Source organism: Enhydra lutris, unplaced genomic scaffold (genome assembly GCF_002288905.1).
Source record: "Enhydra lutris kenyoni isolate GAN:26980312 unplaced genomic scaffold, ASM228890v2 scaffoldscaffold25, whole genome shotgun sequence".
Classification (NCBI taxonomy): Eukaryota; Metazoa; Chordata; class Mammalia; order Carnivora; family Mustelidae; genus Enhydra; species Enhydra lutris.
Genome location: NW_019154109.1, coordinates 8,042,637 through 8,054,441, shown reverse-complemented (window position 1 = coordinate 8,054,441; position 11,805 = coordinate 8,042,637). Strand labels below are relative to the sequence as shown.

Genomic DNA, 11,805 nt, shown 5'->3' with positions numbered 1-11,805 from the left:
TCAGTCGGGACAGTGTCCCCTTGTATCCCCGCTCCTTCTCCGTATGACATGTTTTCAGTCTCTTCCTTTCTGTGAAAGGTCGCTTAGCTTTTTAAAATTTTTTTTTTACTTTCTGCTTCTTGCTTTTGCTGTTCTTTATATACAAGGTAGCAGATTGGATGGACGAGTACATGAGGTGTTTGAAATTCTCGGAGAACCCAGATCCCAGGTGTGCAGGGGGTTCTCTGCAGAGAGCTCTGAGCTGCCCGGAGGTGCCTGACCCAGCGGTCATCGTGGCTGTGGTCGTGGCGTCCACTGAGGATCGTCTCCATGCTCTGCTCTGTGTGAGTCCTCTAGCAGCCAGTGCCCCTGTGGGCCGCCCCGTGAGGGGATTACTTTTTGGATTTTAGGATAGCAATCAAAGTAGACTTACATCAGGAAGAGCCTCTTTATCCTGCTCCATCTTTTAGAACCAGAATATTCAGTAGTTGAAGTAAGAGCTCCCTGCTAGTCGGTTTCAAAATGCCTGTGTTTTTAGCCGCCACCGCTTTTTTCCTCCCATGCTCTTTTTGTGGATTTCATTTCTTCAAGTCAGACCAGTGGTTGAGATTGGCAGGTGGCTCACTGGACATGTTTTTTGTTTTGCAAACATTGTTTCCATTCCATTTCTCTGTGTCTGTGCACCGTGAGCTCCATCTTGCACAAACTCTGTGATACAGAGGGTCTCTGCCTAGCTTCTGTGGACAGAGTAGCTTGGCGGCCTCTGCTTGCGCGTGCGTTGGGAGGTTGGGAGGTTTCTGCTACGTCCGCCTCCTAAACTGGCTACTGAGAAAATGGGCTTCAGCCCTGTCGGATGCTCTCTGGCAGCAATTCCTAATAATTATTTATGCTTTCGGAATTTTTTTCCGGCTCCTGAAATTTTCTATCTAGTTTGATTTTTCTCCGTCTGTACAATATGTGCATATTCTCTTCTCTTTTGTTATTCCTTCCCTCCGACCCCACCCCCCCACCCCGCCATTTCGTTTTTTAATGTTCCATAGTTTTGTACAAGAGGAGACTTAGCCTTGGGTTACTTCTTGCTGAAGCTTTAATGCTTTGTAAATAAAATCGGATGTTTATTAAGAACAGGTGTGGATATTCGTTTGTGGATGCTGCTTCTGAAACTCAGTAGCCCCTCTGAGTTGTAGGACAGGAAATCCCGTTTACTGTGCTGATGTTAGATCTTTCTGTGCAGAGATGCAGACCTGGGATGGGTAGGGGGTGCTTGGGGAGTGTAGAGTTCTGCCTCTGGACAAGATTATAAATAAATGATTCAAGCAAAGAGTTGGTGTTAAATCACAAAGATCATCTAGGAATGCTCTCTCTCAATTCTTTAACTCCGTTGGTGTGTGTAAGTACATAGTAGAGGCCACGGAGCTGGGGGAAACGCATGCGAGGGCATTCCTCCCTTCCAAGGACCTTCCTTAAAGTGTAAGTACTGTTAAATTCCTCTTTATTTGACTTTTTCCCCCCTAGATTAAATTACTTTCAAACTCATAAAGCCTATTTAAGTCTTTGGTTTTAATCATTGTCACATCTGAGTGTCTGCCACTCAGTTTTGGTTTGGTTTGCTCTGAGCCTAATAATCCGTCTTTGAGGTCATAGCTGTTTCATAGCAACCGTGACCCAAGTGAGTGATGGGCTCCTGTGTTCTGTGGAGGTAAGGGAGTAGGCCAAGAGGTGGGCAGGATTATGTATCCCCTCCCCCCAAAAATACCTTCAGCACCCTTGTGAAGGAAGAATGTCTAGAATGGGGAGAGGGGCTGTATTCGGTATTGCCCATCTTGCCCATAAACATTCAGATTCTAAAGGGGCAGCTTGGTCCTTGTTTCCGTGAATTTTCATTTCTATTTAAAATTCCTTACCCATGAACAGAGTTTCACACTTTACCAAGTGTTTTCATGTACTATCATTTATTGCCCAAAGTGACCCCCCCTGAAGTAGCCAAGGCGGTCTTAATTTACAAAGGAGAAAATAGAAATAGAAATTCAGGAAGGATCAATCACTTGCTTGCCTCCCAGTCCAGAGTTCTTAATCCTTTTTTTACAGAAAGTTTAGGAGCCTTTAAAGTCAGTAATAACTTAGTGCAAGGTAATCCTCTTTTATTTATTTTTTTAGACCTGGTATTTGATTTCTGGGTCAGATTTAATTGGGGCTTTGAAGCTCTTTAATTTGGATCCCATGTTCGGAGAGGAGGGGTGGGGTGAGGAGGAGTAGCTTCGCAATGCATTCGAAGTAATTTGGACATTCACTTCAGAAGCTGAAGTCTCTTCGTCTTTGTCTTCCCAAGAGGGTGGGTTTAAGTTCATGGTAAGGGCGTGGACAGAATGAAGACTGGAGAGGTGGGCACAGGCGAGCAAGAGCTAGTAAAGCAGCAACGTGGTGACTTTTTCCTCTGCCTTGTGGCCTCGCCTGTTCGTAAGGACTGGACCCGTGTCGATCAAGTCACAGTGTGTCCTTGACCACGGGTGCAGCCCATCTTCTGACGTTGAGGGAGATCCTGCGTCAAAGGAATGGAGTGATGATGTAGAGGATTCGCCGGGGACAGCTCGGGTGCCGGCTGACAGTGGGGAGACATGAGGACCTCGGCCGCTGGTTTCCTCCTTGGGAGCCTGGTGTTGGCCTTTGGTCTGCCTTTGGTGGTGACTTCACCGAAAACACTGGCCATCCCAAAGAAACTGCAGCAAGCCGTGGGGAGGGTTATTGTCAACGCCACCACCTGCACGGTCACCTGTGGCCTTGGCTATAAGGAAGAGACGGTCTGCGAGGTGGGCCCTGATGGCGTGAGAAGGAAGTGTGTGTCTCAGCGCTTGGAGTGTCTGATGAACTGGGTCTGCGGGATGCTCCACTTCACCGTCCACAGAGGGAAGGCGTTCGAGCTGAGCTGCCTGAGTTCAGACATCCTGCAGGTGGGGAAGGAGGCTTTCCGGTTCACCTGGAGGCTGGCTCGTGGCATCATCTCAACTGATGATGAAATCTTCAAACCCTTCCGGGCCAATTCGCACTTGGTGAAGTTTGAGTCTATTCAGGAGTACGACTCTGGGACATACCGGTGCGATGTGCAGCTATTGAGGAACTTGAAATTTGTCAAGAGGCTCTATTTCGGGCTGCGGGTCCTTCCCCCTCACTTGGTGAACCTGAATTTCCATCAGTTCCTTACTGAGAATCAGAAGTTAGTCGATCAGGGTCTGGAAGTGAATCTGGACAACAGTTCTAAGCCTCAGCACCCACCGTGGGAAAAGAAGGTGGCCATAGCCTTGGGAGTAGGAATCGCCAGTGGAGTGGTTGGTGGCGTGTTGCTGGTCGTTGCCCTGGGCAGTGGGCTGAGGCTGATGGATGGCAGTGACGGCCTCGAGTCCTTCAAAGCCTTCCTCTGGAAAGGCTGGCTGTCCAGGAACCCGGACCAGTTTAGGAAGCCAGGCTAGCTTTTTAAAGGAGTATCTGGCGGTCTGATTGTGGCCTGGCTAGGAGGGAGGGCTTCCACTGCCCCAAGAGTGGGGCACATGGAGAGGGGCAACGTCATGGGAATGCACTGGGCAATGTTCCAGATGGATCTCTTACTGATCTTCCTGCCACGAGGCCCCCAAAAAGCCTAACCCTAGGCACCACCACTGCTCCTGGAGAGAGTTCTGGCTTCCAAGCTTGCATTCACGATCTCTTAAAACTTGACGCCTCTCTGCCTCCGTCCCTTCTTCTGAGCAGTATAATCTTGTAGAAGGACATGTAAACAGCTTTCCTAGTGGAAACCATTTTCTCCTCTTCAATAAAAATCATTCACAGTAGCTGCTTGCAGACCTCACCTTCTCTGTTCTTTAGTTAAAAATCTCTTCCAACTGTTTGGCCCCCTGATCAGTCCAGCTTTCCTTTTCCTCCGACTTCTCAGAACGGACATTGCCCACATTGCTTTGTAGAAAGACATATGCCCTCGTGTGGCGGAGCCCAGGCCTCTGACCTGGGTATGTTAGCGGTCACTAAATGTTTTAAGTTGCCCCTTCTGTACTCCCTGGGCAAACCGTCTGTGTTCAGCGTTAAGCTGATTCCTGGCGGAGCACTGGATTCTCCGTCCGGTAGCTTTTCCCCCGACGGTTTCTCTACTTGCTCCCTGCTCCTCTCCTCGCTCTTCCAGTGCCCACAAGTGTGTGTTCCTAGAGAAGTCAAGTGTGTTGGTTTCTTAGAGCCGCCAAGGCCACCAAAGGAAGAACTAAGACCTTTCTACCTCCATAGGAAATCAGTCCCAAGACCCACAGAGGCCATTCAGACTGTGTGAGTTAATCAGCCTGTGGGGTTGTTGGGGCAAAGGCTCTTGGCCACCAGCTGAGCTAATTCTGAGAGAATTGGAGCATTTCTTCCCCCTCACTTTCCTCCAGCTGCACACGTGGCAGTGGACGTGAGGACTTGGGCTAGCGGTTGTCTTCTCTAGCTGTGTGTCTGAGTCAACCCAGATGAGCTTTTGAAGAATGAGATGCCTGAACCCCAATTCCAAGGATGCTAATAGGATCACTTTGAATTATGGCTGACGGCTGTCTGTTGGTCTACTGTTAAATATAATTTTAAGGGTGCGTGACTGGCTCAGTCGGCGGAGCGCGCGACTCTTGATCTCAGGATTGTGATTTCGGTCCCCCATGTTGAGCATAGAGCTTAATTTTTAAAAAAGTTAAAATAGGGGCTCCTGGGTGCCTCAGTGGGTTAAAGCCTCTGCCTTTGGCTCAGGTCATGATCTCAGGGTCCTGGGATGGAGTCCCGCTTCCGGCTCTCTGCTCAGCAGGGAGCCTGCTTCCCTCTCTCTCTGCCTGCTTCTCTGCCTCCTTGTGATCTCTGTCTGTCAAATAAATAAATCTTAAAAAAAAAAAAAAAGTTAAAATAATTTCAACCCCATAGAGAAGTGGGAAGAAAAATTTGATGACGACCCATAGATTCTCTACTTAAACTCACCAATTGTGAATGTTTTTCTACGTTTATCTGACTTTACTGATGCTGACTTTACTGAACCACTTGCGAGTTAGTCCCAGACTTTGTGACCCTTTACTCCGAAATCACATATGCGTCTGCTAACAAAGACGTTCTCCTATAGGACTACCGTGTCTCCATCCCACCTGAGAAAATTAACAGTCCCCTAATCTTAACGTATGGTTGATACTTCATCTTCTTTTTTTTTTTTTTAAAGATTTTATTTATTTTATTTGACAGAGATCACAAGTAGGCAGAGAGGCAGGCAGAGAGAGAGAGGAGGAAGCAGGCTCCCTGCCAAGCAGAGAGCCTGATGCGGGACTCGATCCCAGGACCCTGGGATCATGACCTGAGCCAAAGGCAGAGGCTTTAACCCGCTGAGCCACCCAGGCGCCCCGATACTTCATCTTCTTGGCTTCTGAAATCTTAGCGCCTTTTCATTGTTGATCCAGGATCAAGGGAAGCTTCACAGACCACGTTTGATGGTTTCTCTTCAGTCTTATTTTACAAGAGACCACCTGCATTTTGTTGTTCATGACATTGATTTTACTGAAGAGTCAAGCTGGTTGTCTTGGGTAGTGACCCACGAGCCAGGTTCGTCATGGTCACATGATTAGGTTCCCGAGGAACAGATCTTCCACAGTTTGACCACAGACGGTGTGTGCTCCCTGCATGGCCTCAGGCACCTGGTGTCGGGCTGGCTCGCGCCTGCTAAGTGTGGTGATTTGGTTAAGGTGCCGACTGCCAGGTCTCTCCAAAGGTGTATATTTTTTCCTCTTGTAATTAGTCATTTGTTGGGGGGGGTACTTTGTGACATTCCTAATAATCACTAATGCCTTAGGATCCGTTCATGATCTTGTGTATTGCCTGCCGGGGGCTGTAGAATGGCGATGCTAATGTGCCCTGCTCTGGTCATTAGCCTGCGTCTTTTCTGTAAAAGAGCTGCCCTTGTTATTTGTGTGATCTCCATGGGTTATCTTTTTTAGCAAATCATGTATAATCCATGCCTGTTGTCCTGCATTTGATGCTGAAATTGTCTCCAGTTTGGGCTGGTGGGAGCCCTTCAATTGAGCCAGCTCTTCTTGTCCTTCCGCTGTGGCCCCGCTTGACCTGCATCATGTCCTTGCTTTCTAGAACACGACATCTCACATCCACATCGGGCCTTTGTTTTCTCCAAACCCAAACCTGCAGTTTTTCCAAGGGCTTCTGGTTCCCTTTTTAGTGTGGTGAGTAGCGTTCAGGAGGCAAGGTCTGGGTGCTGAGTGTGCTCACTGCCCCCGGGGAGTCATACTGTTAGGCCCTTTCAGTGTCCCAGATCCATATAAATCCGCTCAAAGCATCTCTGTGTTTCAGAAGTTCTGTAGGTAATTCTGCTAGAGGGTGGAGATGGAGGACCACTGACCTCGGCCCATGTGTAGTTTACAATTAACGACTGAGCTTATTTTGGAAAGATCTTAGATTTTCCACACATTCTTTCCCCCATTCTCTCCAGCTCAGAGGGGTTGGGTTTCAGCAGACCCGGATTCTGGGCCCGGTTCTGCTGTCGACCGCGTAGTGGAGCAGGCAGGCTGACCCCCGTGAATGGGAGGGTCCGATGGGAGCGGTGCTGTGCCTGGAAGAGTGCTGCGTGCTGTGAGGGAACGGACAGGAGGGGTCAGAGGTCACCAAGGACCTCAGTGCAGCACCGGGCACTTTGCTCAAGCACGCGGGAGAGTGCTTGCTAGTCTTGATGATAAAACAGTATCTTTGATCTAATGAACTCAGTGTGGTGTGGCTGGGGAGGGAGGAGGACGGAAGGGGTCAGTTCCCCCTTTCCCAGCTGAAGAGCCAGAGCCACGAGGAGCTAAGGAGCTGGTCGGATCCCCAGTGCAAGCTGGCAGGGTCGCATGGGATGGGAGAACGTGCAGCTCTGGGCTCTCAGCCCTCTGTGCTGGGGGCTCGTAAATTTTGACTCTCAGAATGTGAAGGGATTGAACAGGAAAGGGGGGAAATAAAAACCAAACCCTCCCATGTGTCAGTAAAGACAAGAACTCCGTTCAGTTCATTGAATTCTGAGTCTGCCTCTGGAGGGAGGGTCGAGGACATGCTGAGTAAAATTTGGGTTCTAGACTGGCCAGTGCTCCCAAGGGGGGAGGAATTAGCCTATTGTCCTGCTACCCGAGCCGCCCCCCCACCCTGGAGGGGGGGGTCCCCGTGGGCCTGGGCCGCTGCTCCTGAGCACTGAGGGCAGGGGCTCTGCTCGCCTTCGTCACCGTCCTCCCAGACACGGAGCCCTGCCCGCTCTGCACCGAAGAGCTCGAACACTCACAGGGCTGTCTGTGTGCATGTGTGTCGCTGTGCACGTATGTCCGCGACGAATGTTTGTTGAATGCAGGAGAGGACACTGCAGCTGTCAAATGGGAGTAGGAATTCCCATCCTCCTGGCTGCTGAGAGTGGAGACGAGAGGCACCCTCTTGCTAGGTGGGGGTCAGTCACTGTGTGCCCGCGGGAGGAAGCCTTCCCTTTGGTACCGTTGAGTCACTGCTGTCAGATGTCTTAACAACCAGGGAAGCCTGAAGAGGTGCCGTCCACGAGCACCGTTTACGCCCGGTGGCAGGTGAAGGCAGCGTGGGCTGGTACAAGGCCTGCTTCCGGCCTGCGCAGCCCGCCCTACGCTCCCACGGCCTCATGCTCCCCCCTCCCAGACCGGCACGACGCAGCAGGGGACAGTGGCTGGGACTTCCTTGGAGCTGACCGTGTGAAGGGGGCAGGCATCAGCCACAGCCTGGGTTAGAGAACAGGACAGGCCGTGGGCTCTAGCCGGACGATAAAGACCCACGCGCGGCAGGAGCCGGCCGCCCCAGCACGCTGAGAAATCATCTTTATTTAAGCACTGCCACTACCAGAGCCAATAAATAACTACCGTCACAACAAGTACAAGAGAGGCGAACAACAGGCTGGCCGACGTGGTTCCCGTCCAACAAAGACAGGGTCCGGTCAGGGGCGTCTGATGGAGCCCTAGCCCTCGCCCAGCCGTGAGCCTAATTCTGCAGGCCCTGGATGGGGTTGGGTAAGTTGGAGTCTGGGGGCCGAGCCAGGGTGTACCCCATCGAAGGCCGCTAGGCTCCCTGGGGCTCAGGGCAGTTCTCTGGCCTATTTTTCCTCCCTGCTCCAGTTTCCCTTTACTATCCTGCCTTCTCAAAGCCTACGACCCTATATACAGCTACTGAATACCTCTTTCCATGGAGCTTCTAGAAGTCCCTTATGATTGCCCACCTAATCCCTCACACCCCTCCAGGAGCCTCTCCCACAACCTCGTTCATCCCACGACAACACCCAGCTTAGGTCTGACCTTGAGAAACAGGGCACCACACCTGGGCCCCGGAACCAGGTTTGAGGCTAACGCTCGTCCGGCAGCGCTAGCCCGCCCCTCCAGCTGGCGGTCACATTCTGAGCCCAGAAGAGAAAAGAGAGTCCTCTAGGTGGGGAGGAGATGAAGGGAGTTAAACATCCTTAGCCTGCTGGGATTCTTGCCTCGAGGAGCCTCCGTGGCCCCTGGGGCTGCTGACAAACGTTTGCCACGAAGGAATGCCCGAGGCGAGCCTCCCCACTTCATGATGGTGACTGGGGTCATTACCCCTCCGGGACGGGGCCGAAGCAGGACGGAGCGCCAAGACTCTTCCTGAGCTGACCTCAGAATCATGGTCCTGGAAGGACGCTCAAGGGCATCCGCTCACCCTCCAGACTTCAGCGGGCCCAGACCCCAGATCGACAGCCGTCAGAATTCCCCAGTGATTCCCTAGAAAAGGAAGCAGCCTCTTCATCCCTCATCCCAGGCTCTCGTTACAGCCGATCTTCCTGATGTCTGACCTCAGGTTCTCCTGTTATTTCTATCAAAAAGAGCCCCTCCTCGTGGCCTTTTCTGTTCCCTGGCCCATCTCTGTCATTTGGCAGCCTGAATGGGAGTGGATAACCTGACCTTGCTCTCCCCCAAGCCCCGAGCAGGAGAGAGCTCCTGTCCCTGTGAGGACGAGGTATACATCGAGACTGTTAGAGCGACGAGGACCAAGTAGCCAAGACCAGGGGGCAGAGGGCCCTGTAGGCTGAGCCCGAACGTATGCAGAACGGAGAGACTGTCCCCCACGGCCGTCTGCAGGCTGTCTCTGTCCCTAGTCCTCAAGGCACTTACTGGCCACTAAGCTGTGCAGTGCAGTACTTGTCTGTGGCTCTTCCTGTTGTCGCCTCCTCCCAGGCTTAGTGAGTGGGAGAGGAGAGATCCAGAATCAAGTACTGACCACAGCAGGCTCGAGACTCAGCCCAAGCGAGCAGAGAAGGTGGAAATCAGAGGCCCCCCGGAGCAGGCAGGGGCTCTTCTGTATAACGCCACCTCAGCCAAGGACTGTTCTGTTTTATACACTTGCATGACCTCCAGTCACCCTCTGTCTCACTGGGCCTGCATCCGTCCCCGGCCTGACGCCTGAGGCTCCGGGCACACGAGTTTCGACACAGCTCTGCATACCCCTAGCAAGTTCTGGGCTGAGTTTTCTAGTTAAAAGCCCTTGCTAGGTTTTCCAGACAGTCTGCTCTCCTCTCCTTTGCCAAGGGGCCTCGTTAGAACGGAGGTTCTTACTTGCGAGTGTCTTTTGCCACAAGCAAGCTCAGGAACGTCAACGTCCCGCTCCCTGGTGAGGCCCTGTGCCGGCTCAGCCTTCCCGCCCAACATCTACACATCCCATCCCCCTGCTTCCCCTGCCACAGGCCCAGGCAGTGAGGAAAGACTCAGCTAAGCCTCAGAGGAAGGTTGATTTTTACCCTCAGCATCCCCTTTCTGATGGAACTGGGGACCAGGAAGGGGTCTCTGCATTCAGAGTGTGGTCACTTAGCTGAGCCTCCAGCACCTCGCCTGGGGAGGGGGCAGGAGGACGGGAGCAGGTACGGAGGGTTTGGTCAGTGGCTCAGGGACTCCAGGCCCGGGCCAGGGGCGGGATGGTGGGCGCAGCGGTAGCCCGGAGAAGGGGTGTGAGCTAATGTTTTTAAAAAATTGTAGCGGGTAAACATCAACAGAAACCTGCCCAGGAAAATAGAGCAGGACTTAAAAGTTAAAAACCCATAACAAAATAGAGCTCTAACTGTAAACTACAGAAGCCAGGCTCTGGGGTCCTCCACGGGCCTGTCCCTTATGAGATGCCTGTCCCGCTGCTCCCGGATGTGAAGGGCCACCTGTTAGAGCGTGGGCTTTGGAGGTTTCCTGGTTGTGCCATCGCTGCTGCCTGGATTTGGGGAATCCCTGTCCTTGCTTTGGTCCCTTTACTTGGAGCAAGGGTAAGGGCAGCAGGAGGCTTCAAGCCAGCACCGCATGTCCAGGGCCTGGCAGGAGCTTGGCCTAGAAGGCGAAGGACCGTTGCCTCCTGGCGAAGGACCCAGCCATGCCGGTCACCCCACGATCACCCACCTGGACCTCCTCATAGCTCCCTGCCCTTCTTAAGACCTTCTTAACCAGGTTGTAGCCATTCAGAGCTGCCCCCTTCCTCTGGACAGACAGCTCGGAATAGGAAGGTAGGACAGGCTGTGCGACCTTGGGAGGTCCTTGACCCTTCCGTTTCGTCTGTAAAGTGAGGGGCTGGGGCAGGTCTAGCTCGAAAGCCCCCTCTAGCTCTGATGTCCCGTGATTGGGAATGGACCCAGAGCGTGTGATTTATTAATGCCTTTTTCTCCTGGGGAAATGCAAAAGAGTAGTCGGAGGCAGCTGGGGGGCGGGTGGTCAGGGTATCCCTGGGAGCAGGCAGGGCCATAGGGATCCTTTGCCCTTCTTGGAAGACTCCCGACTGCAGAACGCACAGAACAGATGCCACCTTCCTGTCCAGGCTTGCGGGAGTCGGTGCTGGAGAGTGGTGGCCCAGGGCCTGCAGGCCGAGCAGGAGGAAGAGGGTGGGTGCGTGAGCCCTGTCTCCCGGCTCCTGCCCACACCCTGGAGGGGCCGTGCAGGATGGGTCTTGGTGGAGTGGGGGACCTCCCCAAGATAAGCCCTTTAGTCACTCGGCCACCAGTGGTGGCTTCTGTCACTCTGGGGGTGACAGGGTCAGGTTGGCAGTGTTGGCTAAGACAGCAGCGTCACCCGCCTTGGGACTGTGCCTCAGGCCAAGTCTGGTGCCCCTTTCTACCCGGTGTCCCAGCTTCTCAACCCCGTTGCGCTCCCACCTTCGGCAGTCTGGAGGACCCTTTCCCAGAGCTGCAGGGACTCAGGCTCCTGGCCTTGGACTTTGGGGCACTGGTTTTCAGCCACCTGGGTACATGGCAGGGGCCCCTAGGGGCATCGAGGACAATGTCAGGGTCCAGCTGTGAAGCCCCTTGGGAAAGTAGGGGAGTTCTTGGTCCTGGGTCTGGCTCTATCCTTATACTGAGGGACATTGATGTGTATGCTCTGTCCTACTGTGGCCCACTGGTGTCTTCCCACTGGGCCAGGCACTCTGCTCAGGTGGCGGAGTCCATCTGCAGGACAGGAGCGCCATCTTCCCCAATGTGCCGATAAGTGGTTTCAAACCCCCTTCTTCCCATGGGCCTGTTCCTTCTGTCCAGGCGCCCCAGAGGGCACAGGCGTAGGGTTCAGTATCATCATGGAAGTTACTGCCTGGTGTCTTTTGATTTAAAGAAAAAAAGTCCTTGCACAGGTTCTATCCTGCGGCAGAATATGAAACATCCTACCTCCTACAAAAAAGGGCACTGTTTAAAGTAGGTGCTGAAAGCCAGCCATTCTCAGGCACAGTGTTGGGCCACCTTGGCGTCAGGCAGGGCCAGGGCCAGCTGGCTGTGTCTGTCAGAGGCGGGGGTCCAGCTGTGGTGGAGAGGGAGGGGTGCCAAGA

At 52.9% G+C, this 11,805-nt stretch overlaps 1 protein-coding gene across 1 annotated transcript; it reads left to right on the top strand.

The window, feature by feature from the left end:
• Positions 1–2,594: 2,594 nt before the first annotated feature.
• On the top strand, positions 2,595–3,443 carry LOC111150944 (transmembrane protein 81). Its single transcript, XM_022508639.1, has one exon. The coding sequence runs from the start codon at positions 2,595–2,597 to the stop codon at positions 3,441–3,443; it is 849 nt and encodes a 282-aa protein (XP_022364347.1).
• Positions 3,444–11,805: the final 8,362 nt, after the last annotated feature.